The sequence below is a fragment of the Cyprinodon tularosa genome, unplaced genomic scaffold (assembly GCF_016077235.1).
Source record: "Cyprinodon tularosa strain WSP-4 unplaced genomic scaffold, ASM1607723v1 ctg639, whole genome shotgun sequence".
NCBI classification, from domain to species: Eukaryota; Metazoa; Chordata; class Actinopteri; order Cyprinodontiformes; family Cyprinodontidae; genus Cyprinodon; species Cyprinodon tularosa.
The window spans coordinates 269,429-283,050 of record NW_024039384.1 but is presented as its reverse complement, the minus strand read 5'-3'; the positions used below and the strand labels follow the sequence as shown (position 1 = coordinate 283,050).

General features: G+C 39.3%; 1 protein-coding gene across 1 annotated transcript; it reads left to right on the top strand.

The window, feature by feature from the left end:
- Positions 1-1,376: 1,376 nt before the first annotated feature.
- LOC119798850 (calpain small subunit 1-like) lies at positions 1,377-13,281 on the top strand. Its single transcript, XM_038308496.1, has 11 exons — positions 1,377-1,520; positions 5,140-5,195; positions 5,277-5,313; positions 7,296-7,388; positions 11,363-11,420; positions 11,544-11,608; positions 11,744-11,812; positions 11,893-11,971; positions 12,051-12,167; positions 12,475-12,533; positions 13,037-13,281. Exons 2-11 carry the CDS (start codon positions 5,149-5,151, stop codon positions 13,061-13,063), a joined length of 651 nt encoding a protein of 216 aa, XP_038164424.1. The 5' UTR covers positions 1,377-1,520; positions 5,140-5,148; the 3' UTR covers positions 13,064-13,281.
- The last annotated feature ends 341 nt before the right edge of the window (positions 13,282-13,622 follow it).

The following is a 13,622-nucleotide window of genomic DNA, read 5'->3' as shown; positions in this document are numbered from 1 at the left end:
GTTGCATAATAGCTTTCTACTCTAAATTAATTTTAATAAACAGTCATGTTATTTTATTGATGAATAAACTGAAGGGAATATAAAGGAAGTGCAATACTTCAAGTAGAGGAGAAGAACTAAAAGCTTGTTCTGTGGTACTCAATATAATCACCAGGGGGCAGTAAATTGATTAAATTGATTTCACCCCTTGACGCTGCCCTGAAGGCAGCAGGGTTGGAATTTGGATCAGGTTCATCAGCTATGAGTAAAAAAAAAAAAAAAAAAAAAAAAAACACCTGACAGGACCCAAACAGACAGCTTCTGTTCTTTCATCAGTGGATAAAAAATAAAACTAAGTTTTATTTTCCACCACCAGCACCTGATTTACAGAGGCGATCTAAATCATGTTAAGCCTGGTTTTGATTTTTTTCATGTTTTTTGACGCTTTTGGTCAAAACCCACTAATTAAAAAAAAAAAAAAAAAACAGAGAAAAACCAGTATCTGAAATTAACCTAAAATAGCGCAGGCATCACAGGGGTAAATGGGAATTGGAAAGCATCTAAAGCTTCTGGAGCTCATAAACAGGGGAAGATCATAGTATTTCTAATGTCTAATGCTTTCAAAAGCATTTATTTTACTTTTTTATGCACATATCTCTCCCAGATAGATTTGTATTATGCATTTTTTATAGCTGTAAGCTACAGTGAAGGCGTGTTTTCTTAAGCAATAATAAACCAAAATGTATTATCCTAAACACAACCTTGGCTAATAAAGGTATTTAAATAAACTTTTTCTGACTCCTTTTTTTATTTATTCATATTTTCATCTTTTACGTATATAAATGTGTTTATTTGTTCAAGCCTAAATGTATTTATTTGTTGTAGGCCTATTTTTCCATAAAGTCTCAGTGTTCATTTTCTATACTTATGATCTTTATTTACTTAGGAAACCCTCAAGTGCCCTTGAAGGTTGCTTTTTCTTTATTTTGTTGTACTTTTTTGCACAATGATATAAAGGAATTCTGATTTTATATGTTTCACCTTTGTGCGTTTCCACATGCTTCATTTTTCTACCGGTACACATGGATTTTCTCACTCAGAGAAGCTAAACCATGTTTTTATACAATTTCAAATGTACAGATAAAAGACAAACAATCATAAAATACATCTAGAATTAATTCACTAGTTATTTAGTGTAAAGATGTTTTCAAACACTTTCAAACACAAATATTTAACTGGTCATGTTTTACTTTAGGTTTTGTTAGAACATGAAACATTTTTATCAACGATCAGAACAAATATTCAACAAGCTGGATCTCATTGAAGTAACAACTGGATTTTCCTGTTGGACATGAATGCATCATGGCTTTGTGTTTTGTTGCCACCATGGAGCCGGCCAAACTTTTGGGCGGGGTTAATGGACTGGGAGGAACTGTCTGCATTTTGTGGACTCTGACTCTGGGCTCGCCTTCATTCTCACTCTCCTGTGCTGATCCAGCTCCGTGTCTCTCTGGTTTCTACCTGAACCGAACCTCACTCCTGTAAGTACCACAAACCCTCATGTATTTACTAGGATCTGCAGCTCTGCGTGGAGTTAAACAGGAAGCTTGTAATCCAGAAGGGTTGTCATTCTGTCACACCCACTGGTGGAAACTTACAGGAAAAAACCTCCTGAGAAACAAAAACCCACAACTGAAAGTATTTGGTTTAAAATCAAACGGAGACATTTGTCAAACTTTTTTAGGTCTTTTTTGTGGGTGTTTGAATTTGTAGTTAATGATTACCTGATTAATATAGGAAAGAGTTTCTCTGTAGTTAAGAAAGAAGCATCTAAACAGCTCCCCCTGGGTTCACCTCTCAGAGCCTGAGGAATGTTCTTTTTTAACTAACAGCATAAAACCAACTGATTGTTCCTTATTTTCCAGCATTATTGCCCTTAGATATAATATGATGATCTTCACAGGGGTGGAGCTAGATGGGGGGCTAGGGGTGGCCATGGCCACCCTTAGCCTATCATTGGCCATGGCCCCTGTGGGCCGCCCCACCATTTTTACCTCTAAAACAGACAGTGTCAGCAGTTATACTCTCAAGTGGAATGTTCTAACTTATTTAACATTTTAACTTTTCGTATGTTAACAGTTATTTGACAACAAAAACATTGTGGTTAATTATGCATATCAGTATGCTAACATTAAAGATGATAAATTCAGAATTCATGCTCTTTTCAGAACTAGATTCTGTCTTAAAGAGAAAATTATGTCTCTGCAAGTCATCCGTGAGTTTTCATTGAAATCAGAAATAAATAACTACCTTAATAATAAGTAATTCATTTAAAGTAGATATTAGTATGTGTAAATATAAATTTTATGCAGAACAATTATTGATAAAAATAGGTAAGTAGTGACAATTAATAAGATGTTCGCTTAAGAACTCAAACCTGAAAGTATTTTGTCCACTAGTTCTTTAATTTAGACTGCATGCATGTTTCAATATATGTTTCTATTTGTTAGCAAAGGCTGTATGAAAGTGTAGTTAGGCTTTATTTAAAAAATATGGATGTTGTGGTCGTTAATTTTCCTTTTTGGAAAAGTGATTGACCCTGAGTTTCTGGCGCCTCTCTGCTTTCGTCCACCCCTCAGTGTACATTGGTTATTGCCTGACCACGCCTCTGGATCTGCAAAAGCGTTTCTTTCTATTCAGTCATGTAGCTTTTTCACTAGCAATGAACTAACACAGACAGATAAAACAAAGTTCTGAATTAAGTGTTTAGAAGTTTACGACCAAGAAGAGTACTATGCCTTCTACTATTTACAAACTCCCAGTTAGCTATTTTAAGGTAACACATTTTAAGGTAACACCTTGAACATATTTCCCTTGGAAAGGTCTAATCTGATGTACCATTACTGGAGCCACATCCAGAGCTCAAACAGCCACTGCTTGAGGCCTAAGAACCCCCCTCAGCTGTGAAGTGAGGGGATGACAGCATCATATATCAGGAATGTTTTAATGTAGGAGGAAATTGTACTGTTAGAATAGATAGAATCATGAGGGAAAACAAGGGACATACTTCTGAACACATCCATCTGGAAGTTCCCATTTAGACACATAATGATCTCAGATGGACAATGTTCCTCAGCTCCTGAAGGACAGCAAAGTCAATTTTGGAGGTTTCATCACAAAGTCCTTATCACAGTCCTGGAGACGATTAGTGGGCGGAGCCTTTGATGCATGTGTGTATGTGTGAGTAAGGCCTCCTACAAACCTGACCCAATTACACAGATTCTGTCCGGAGGAATGGGCCGAAATCCCAACAGTGTGCTGTGAGAAGCTTGTGGAGCAGAACCCAAAACATTCGACCCAAATCAGAAAGTTTGTACACAGTTCAGACAAGATCTTAGGAAAGTGATGGAACCCTCTAAATTACAGCAAATTGAAAAAAGAACCTGATCACATTGATGTGGCAAATAGGAACAATTGAATTGAATTGAAACGGCACTGATACCTTCACCTTACAGAGCCAGGCAATAAATAGAGTTGGGTTCATTTTATTTATTTTCTTTGAATAGAATAAATATTTATTTAAATGAACCTGTAATCCCAGCAGAACCATTCAGACTGATCCATCCATGCCCCAAGTTCCTGGGGCATGGATATTTAACGACATTTCAGACCCTCTAGTACAGGGGTGCTCAAGTCCAGTCCTCAAGAGCTACCATCCTGTAACTTTTAGATGCATCTCTTCTCTAACACACCTGAATCGAACTGCTCAATCCATCATTTAGCCCAGCAGAGGAAAGGTAACGAGCCACTCATTTGATGCAGGTGTGTTAAAAGTGGGGTGCATCAAAAAGTTGCAGGATAGTAGCTCTTGAGGACTGGACTTGAGCACCCCTGATCTAGTAGTTTTATTTTTTTTTAAAGTGCCTAGCACCAAATCTAGTGACTTTTTTTCTGCTACTGAAGACTTTGGCAACAACATATAAAAGCACCAAACTTGGCTCTCCAGAGCAAGTAGATTGGTAACCCCGCCTCCTGCTCTCCACTATCTTGTCTGCTGCCATGACTCATGCAAATATTTCATTTAAATGACTACAGTGAAAAAAGGACCTTTTTTTTACTGTCATCTTTTTGGAAACAAAGGAAGGAGCAATCAGGTTAGTGAGCTTAGTGCTTGGGAAAAATTTTTTCATTCCTTGTTAGACAGCATGAAAAGTCATCAGAGTACAGAACATAGAGAGAAAAGTAACAAGAAATAGACAAGAAGAGAGGGACAAAACTTAGAACAAATTATGTCTATTCTATTAACATTTCTGTATCTGTATAATGGGTCTGTTTTATGTGTTGTCTTCTAAATTCAGGCCCCCTGCCTGCCTTTGCCAAGTGCCTCAAATTTCCTAAATCCGCCCCTGATTCTTTTGTTTATATCCTGACAATCTGATATGTCGTAATTCCAAGAACACTATAACATAAATTATGTCGAACTGGTTATTCTGTAGCTTATAGCTGAGTCCAATTCAAGTCTCTAATCATGGATAAAAGAAATATTTCTTATAAAAGAAATTTCTGTCAATTAGTTTGCCTGAAATCCACATTACTGTAGGTTAGAAATCCAAACTTGTTCTGTTTGAACTGGGACCTTCCAAACTTCAACACTTCCAAACATAAACCTAAAAGCGTAAACCCTTTTACATTCTTTTCAACATCTAGGGAAAAAAAGTCATTAGGCTCTTTGAATATTCCTGAAATTGATCAATTGTTATTTATACCCAGTCAGAAACATACATGCATTTATGTGCAAATGGAAAAGAGAACAAAATTCCGCTATTATCACTTCCCTTTATTTTAAGATCTTTTCACTTATTTATTTCATTAATCTGTTTTATCCTTTACTCTGTGAGGTTTATATCTGAGGAGGAGGAATTTTTGATAATATTGAGAAATGAAGTAAATCAGAATATTTAATCAACTAAACCTGTTTTTTTTTTTTGATGAGCAGGAAGTGTGTTTGTAGTGATGCAGTTAGCTAACGTTGAAAAAGGATCAAATATTATAAATTATTATTTTGAATAATATGTATAGCAATGTTTTTAATGATGAAGCTTCAGCCAAAGGTTCTGATCATTTTAGGTTCTACAACCAACTTATTTCCTGTTTCCTCAGATCGTCACCATGTTTCTGGCTAAGAGTTTGATTGGTGGGATTCTGAATGTTGTCAGGTGAGCACAGAGTCTAACAGTTTTGATTGATTTTTGTTGTTTTTGCTAAGCTAATGAGGTTTCTCTTCTTTCCTCCAACAGCAACATCGACCCTTCTCAGTTCATGCCATCAGACCCTGTAAGTACTCTGGAGGAAACCCTTATGCTCCTTTTACATTAGTACCGACTCTGAGTGATTCACTATGGGTTAACTTGGCTTTTCCATTAGTATTATTTAGGTTACTAATGGGAAAGAAGTACTTCTTTTTTTTTTTTCGAGATGGTGGAGGGGTTGGGGGGGGTTGCCGATCGTGATGATCATTTTGATTTCAGACTAACCGATCCCCAATATGCTGCCAGTTTAAAGATGTTACACAAGTCTACATTTAAAACAAAAAATAAAAATTTTTTTACATGAAACATTAACATTCAAATAGCAATGCAATTGATGTGTTTCATGTAGTTAATGTATTTGCTGGTGAATCAGCAATTGCATGGACGTCTCTGCCGAAAAGCAAACACCTCCTTATTCTGCTGGAGGTTTATTCGTGTCAAAGGAAGTTTTTCCTCTCCACTGTCCCTGCATGCATGCTGAAATGAAGGGATTGCTGAAGAGTGAATAACAAAATGCAAGTGATAAACCGTTACTGCAGGCTTATCCTGCAATCAGCTGGTTTTCCTTGGTAGAAAACTTTTAACCAATTCTCTCTGTAAAGTGCCTTGGGATGATGTGTTGTGAATTAGTGCTATATAAACAAACTGAATTGAATAGGAAGGGAAATACCTGAAATTCTTTTTACCTGGTTGCATGCCGTTCCAATCATTCACAGTTACTCTGAAAATGCAACATCAGAGGATGTTTGGTCAATGATTGGTTAGGGTGAGACATCACTTGTCCGTCTTTAACTGGTACATTAGATCATGCTGAGATTATCAGAATCAAGTTTATTGTCAAGAAGGTTTGTACTTATGAGGAATTTGACTTGGTGTTGATGGTCTAGACAATAAATATATATATATTGTCTGCCAGCAGTATTCAGACAGCACTTATCATGCTGATCACCGACACAGTTTTTCTAAAGAGTCCTTCCTGATTTGATGTATTTGGATTCAGCCAGACCACAAACAGAGCAGCAGTCCTCGCTGCAGAGCCACTTTGCAAATAAAGATCCAGCCACCAGTGAAACACTATTTTATTTTATTGGAAACATACCAAACTAAACTGACCTGACCCATTCCCACGTGAACAGATTTGGGGACTAAAAGGCCAAACCAGAACTGTTTTAAGCTTCAGAAGCAGGCAGCAGAAAAACAGACTGAAATTCTCTGAGGAGTGAAATAAGACCCGCAAACAGAAGGTCAGATGTAGGGCTGCCATAGAGCCATTGTCACATAGGGTGTGTCAAAAACTAAGAAAAAGACCAAAGCAAAATTAAAGTGTTGTTTTGGTGTCGTGAAAACTGCTGAATGTTGTCCTGATGGTAATTTGGATGAGCAGACTGTAATAGGCGACCTCAGTTCAGATCTAAGAAATGAAGGTTCCATTGAACACCTCCAACAAGAAGCTACAGGATTTGGTTCTTTCCCTGCCTTCTCTGTGTGGTTCTTTAATGTTCACAAAGTGAAACCTCTTCAGGCCTGAAGATCCCTGTCATGGCTGTTGTTTTTAGCTTTCTGTTGTCTGAATTCAATCTAAGGACTGCTCGGTGACACAGTGGGTAGCACTTCTGCCTTGCAGCAAGAAGGTTCTGGGTTCCATTCCTGGCCCGGGATCTTTCTGCATGGAGTTTGCATGTTCTCCCAGAGCATGCGTGGGTTCTCTCCGGGTACTCTGGCTTCCTCCTGCAGTCCCAAAACATGATGTTAGGTTAATTGGCTTCTCTAAATTCTCCTGTGTGAATGGTTGTTTGTCCTGTGTGTACCCCTCGTGACCCCAGCAGGGATAAAGTGTGACAGAAAATGAATGGATGAATTCAATCTAATGTAACAAGATGCTGAGCTGGTTGAGATTTGAATATTTTCACTGTGAAAACACCGGAGCTGTGAACACTGCCTGAATCCGTGGGACTGAGACGAGCACTGTCCTCTCACTGTGGGCTAACACAAGCTTCTTTCTCTCAGCCTCCTCCTCGCAGACCTCTGAACTTCGCTGAGGCTCATGAGACCGAAGAAGAGAAGCAGTTTCGGAAAGTTTTCAAGCAGCTGGCCGGAGATGTAAGTGTGGAAAGATTTTTATTTAATCTTCTTTTAACTCTCTATAATCTAAAGGAGATTTTCACCTTTCTTCTTATTTTTCTCCTGAAACTGTTTCGCTGCTGCTCTGACTGGTAGAACTGGAACCAGAAATTGTACTGTACAGTAACAGATTGAACCCTTTACTTGAGATCATCAGCTCAGGATGCTCTGAGCAGCTCCTTTCTGGTTCCTCTCCAGCACTAATCCCTGAACCAAAGCTCTTCTGACGTTTTAATTTCACATTGAATCCTCCAACTGTGGGCTTTTTAACCCACATCCCCACAGGTCTCTTTGCTGAAGGAGAACTCATGTCTAAATGAAATGACCTGTTTAAATAATTTGTTGTCCTCTTAGCTTTTAGATCTTTACATTTTTCTTGGTTTTGGGAAAGAAATAAAAAGTACATGGCTCCATCCACAGATAAAAACATCTGAGCTTCAAAATAAAGTGCAAGTTAAAAGATCCAATAACTTAAACTAAATTTTATTTGTTTTAAAAACACAAAACTGCAAAAACAGCACTGCAAAAACGATCTAGGAAAAAGTTTTAAAAATTCTTAAATTAAGTGTATTTACCCTTGATTTGAGTAGGTAAATTAGATAGTTTGCCAATGGAATGAGTATGTTTACTCTTAAAATAAGATAATTAGATAAGGTGCACTTAAAATAAGACAATGCAATTGTTTTTTCTTATTTGAAATTAAAATTGTCTTTTTCCATTGGCAAAATGTCTCTTTTACCTCCTCAATCCAAGAACAAATGCACTTATTTTAAGAAAAAATGACCCATCTAGATTTCGATTTTTTTCTAGTGAGATCCAAACCCAAGTCCTGCTCTTCTAAATTGGACATCAGAATCAAAGCCAAAAATTTTAACTGCTCTGCCTCATGCTTTCTGTGCTGTATTTTGCTGGAATTTGTCCCGCTGTCCTCCTGTACGGGACACGTACACAAGCAGCCGCGGACTATCAGTCCATCCCAGTGATCCCCGTCAGGCTGCAGGTTTGTCCCTTCAGCAGGTTCCTAACTCCTCACCCCACCCGTCTGCCTGCCGACTCCACCCTGAACAGTCCTGGACCTGGGCTCATTCCAGCAGACCGGTTCTGCTGCCGGAAGTCCACGTCACTGTTGAGTGTCTCAGATTTGGAATAATCCTCCAACTGAAAATGGCTGAGGCCTTTTTAAAAATGCTACCAAAGACAAGGTCTCAGTCATATTTAGAGACCTTTTCCTCTCTAGTGTCTCATAAGAGCTGCTGTGGATGTTCTGCTGCTGCCCAACAGATCCCCTTCTGTGGAAAGGTTTGCTTCAGGGCGTGTGTCTCTCCAGCTCTGCATTCCTGCCGTTGTTTGGCAGGGCGGCGCTCGTGTCTATGTGTGTGTGACTCAGCTGGGGTGTGTGCACCAGTCAAACCAGTCAGCTCTCCCTGGACTTCTAAACCAACAGGGAGGATCCGCCAGTCACCTGGCTGAGCCCCGGTGGGCGGAGCCCGGTGGTTACTACCATCCGTGCTGCATTCGGGGATAAAGGAAGGTTTAGATACTTTACTAATTCTCAGTTGTTTGCAATGAGAGAAAGACCCATCGAAGCCCAAGTCTGACTCAGTTTCACCACAAAGAATGTGTTTAAACCAGGAATGAGAGCTTGTTGAAATATCTGGGGGCTTTTATGAGTCTTCGTGGTTTTGTTTTGTTTATCTTCCAGCAGTGAGTCAGACAGAAGAGAAACAGGAAACCGCTTCAGTCGGATCCACAGTGGCTAACTTAGTTTGCTGAGCCGAAAAACACTGCTGTGGTTCTGCTCCAAGAAGCTGCCTCACCAGAAAGACAGACAGAACCAAGAGATGTTCCACCAGGTTTTTCCTCAACTGGCCCTCACAAAGTGTTCTAGTCATGAAGTGGATGGAGAAGGAGTCATAGGCTGTGTCCAAACGTTCGCTCTAACCCTTAAATACATCACCAATATATAGAGCGGGAACTGTATAGTAGACTTTATAGTGAACTCAGTTACCTGATCGCTCGGACAAATGATCACTACTTCAACTGAATAAAAACAAAACTGAAGTAATAATCTTTGGACCAATAGAGGAGAGATCTAAAGTTAGCACACAGCTTCAGTCGCTTCAGCTAGTAACCACTGATCAGGCCCGAAATCTAGGTGTAGTGCTGGATTCAGACTTGAACCTCCAAAAGCATTTAAAGACTATTACAAGGTCAGCTTTCTATCACCTCAAGAACATTTCCAGGAATGGAAGGACTAATGTCTCAGCACGATTTGGAAAAACTAATCCATGCGTTTATTTTTAGTCGAATTGATTACTGCAACAGTGTTTTCACAGGTCTGCCTAAAAAGTGGATCAGACAGCTGCAGCTGATCCAGAACGCTGCTGCCCATGTCCTCACTAAGACTAAGAAAGTAGAGCACATCACCCCAGTTCTAAAGTCCTTCCACTGGCTCCCTGTATCTCAGAGAATAGACTTTAAAATACTTCTGTTAGTCTATAAATCTCTTAGCACCTAAATACATCACAGACTTGCTATCAGTGTATCAACCCTCCAGACCACTCAGGTCTTCTGGCTCCAGCCTGCTCTGCATACCTAGAACCAGAAATAAACATGGAGAAGCAGCATTTAGTTTCTATGCTCCACTTATCTGGAACAAACTTCCAGAAAATTGTAAAAGTGCGAAAAGCCTGAGTTCCTTTAAATCAAGACTAAAAACACATTTGTTTAGGATTGCCTTCGACTGTTCTAGTTAAACACTTCAACCAAAACATATTTTCTTTAGTCCAACTGTTTTTAATATTCTTTTTTTGTTTCTGCATTTTTTATTTTATTTATTTTATTTTTTTCCTACTTGCTTTGATTCTGTTTTATCTTCCTGTATTTTAATCATGTAAAGCAACCTTGCATTGTTTTTGTACTGAATTGTGCTATACAAATAAATTTGCCTTGCCTTGCCTTACTTTTCCCTCCCCGTCGGTCACGTGACTCCGCCTCCCTGCACGGTGTCTGCGCCATCTTTGTTATTTGTCACCGCTGTTGGGTAGGGACAGCCGTGGGGGACAGCGAGCCGCTGTGACAACGAATCCCATGATGCATTGATGAGAGCTCTCCTCCCAAAACATTTCAGGATATATCTGCTTGACTTGTGACCAAGGATGATCACTACTTTTGAAGGTTCATTGTGCGAAATTTCACATCCCGTACTTTTTCATCCATTTGGACACAGTCATCTAAATTGGCTTAACCACTATATGGTGCCCTATATAAGGATTAGGGCTAATAGTCTCCATAAATTCTTACAATAGAACCTGAAAATTGTGGCCCACATTTATATCAAACCAAATTCAGTCAGGACTCGGTAGAACCTCCAATGGCTGCAGATCCAGCTTTACGTCTTCAGTGTTTTGTCTCCACCAGCTTTGAACATCCAGACTTTTCCACCTCAGTCAGACATTTAAACTGATCTTCAGTTGCATTCAGGTCTGCATTTTGACTATATGGCTCTTACCCAGGCCTGTCCAAAGTCTATCCTGCAGGACTTAGAGGTTTCCCTGCTCCAGCATAGCTGATTTCCATTGATAGCTGATTGACAGGCTTTGCTGAACTGCAATCATCAGAATCAGCTCTACTGAAGCTGAGATCAAAAACTTGTAGGACAGCTGCCTTTGAGGGCTGACTTTGGGCAGGCATTGTCTAATCCATCTGTTGTATCTCTGACTTATATCAGGGGGGTTGCCCTAATTTCTGGTCTCATTCTGCTGCATCCATTTTTCTACCAACATGCTTCCCTGTTCCTGATGAGCATTCCCTCATCATGATGCTGCCACCACTGTGTTTCTCAGTGGAAATGTGACTTAAAGCCTTCAGATTTGGATGTTTTTATGCACAATAGCTTCATTGGTTGCTAGCAGAAGCCATCTCTGAACAATGTGCTGTGTTTGTTTGAACAGGACATGGAGGTGAGCCCCAATGAGCTGATGAACATCCTCAACAGAGTCGTTTCCAGAAGTGAGAGTCCTGATTTTAGTCCTTTTCTGCAACCATTTAAACTGCCTTCCTTTTCTACTTTGCATTAAAATATTCGCCTGCTGGAGTCCAACTTTGACTTCTTGGTTTCTTGTTTCTTCTCAGACTCAGCCCTGAAGACTGATGGCTTCAGCATTGAGTGTTGCAGGAGCATGGTTGCTGTCATGGATGTATCCTTTCATAAAAAGTCAGCAGCTGTGGATGGAAAGTAGCTTTGAAATCATATAGCTTGATGCATCAGTCTGCAGGATTCCCTTTCTGTGGGGCCTATATCAGAGTTCGATCTTTGACCCCACTCCCTGCAGAGCGACAGCACAGGAAAACTGGGCTTCCATGAGTTTAAATACCTGTGGAACAACATCAAGAAGTGGCAGGTAGGCCTTCAGTGCTCCGACTGCTCCATCTCACGCAGGTTGCAGTTTTTAAATCTTTTTTCCTGCTGTGTGTTTTGCAGAGCATCTATTTGTCCCATGACACTGATCGCTCAGGTACGATCTGCTCCAGGGAGCTGCCAAATGCCTTCAAGGAGGCAGGTAAGAAACCCGGCTTGCTCCATAGATTGAAACGATCAGAAAAGTCCAGAAGAATGTTTAACTCCAGAGATGTTTCCAGGTTTCCCTCTGAACGATCAGCTCTTCAAACTGATCATCCGCCGCTACTGTGACCAGAATGGGGACATGGACTTTGATAATTTCATTGGCTGTGTGGTGCGGCTGGACGCCATGTGCCGTAAGTCCTTTCCCACTTACTTGCTTTGATCTCCAGTGGAAGCTTGTTTATTGATTCATTCAGATTTATTTGATTTATAAAATGAATTTTAAGGAAAGATCCTTTCGTCTTTTAAACCCTTTCCCACTATCCTTTAAAATGATAGCTATTTAGATATCTAGAAACGTAACATTAAGTTGTTTTCTGATTAATTCTGCTGAAAATTCCTTGTTGTAGCTTCCGTGACTGATATAGTTCCAATAACTAAAGGTAAATAAAAATAAGCATTTTAATATGATGATGATGCAAGTATTGGTGTGCTTCCCAGGAGCTTTTAAGACTCTGGATAAGGACAACCACGGCACCATCAACCTGGACATCAAGGAGGTATTAGTTTGATCCACTCTGATGATTTTTGCATGTCAGTTCGAGACCAGGGACCAGAATAACAGCAGAACAGAGATTTCCAGCCCCATTTAAAACCCCCACCTTGTCATTTCCTCCCTTCCTGCTTAAGTGTCTGACACATGTACTTCAGTCATAATGTGTCAGTTTATTGGCAGGGATACTTTTGATTAACTCTGTGGATAAATAATTTTAAAATGTTAGAATCTCTCATATATCTATGATGAATATTGATTCTTGTGTCCATGAAAACGGCATGTCATCTGCATACAGTTTAATTTAAGCATTTTCATCTGTAGATTGTTTTTAGTTTATTTTATATAGTTTAGGAAAATAAGCGTTTTTTATGTAAAGACAAGAGAATAATGTATGAAAAATAAATGTAAAAAATTATTTATTGAGTCAGAAATGTTTCAGGCAGACTTTAGTCTGAGTATGAGTTTGAATGTACATGGATATTGACAAAGGGTCTCTCTGTCTCACAGTGGCTTCAGCTGACGATGTACTCATAAGGCAGCGAGGGGAAAACTTCAGCTTTTACCTGGTTTTTCTCTCTGTTTTTGTTAACGGGACCAAAAGATCAGAGAGAGTTCCCACTGGGAAAAAAGAGCATCTCTGTTTCATTAATCTGTGTTTAATTTGAACGATTTACACCTGTCAGTCTGATTAACCCTGAACAATGTTTTTAAGTTTAAAGTGACCCAACTGGAAAATAAACTGTTTTCTTTCATTTGATTTTTCTTTTTTTTTTTTACTTTATAGTCTAACACACATTGGTGATATTGTCCAAAAGACATTGGTCTAAAGATAGGTTGTGAAATTCATTTGCATAACTGGCCCATTAAAAGAGGGCCAGATAACTCGCCTTAGATCCGGCTCTTGGGCCTTGAGTCTGACAAACAAGGCTGGAAGTATTCCTACCATCTGACGGCAGAAATCCAGCTTCTGAAATGTATTAGTCAAGGTTTCATTTCATAAAAGAAGAGAAAGAAGAAGCAGGACCATCTGGGTAGTCTTTCTTTTACAGTACAAATATGACTAATAAAAATAATTTGCATTAAAGTTTTAACC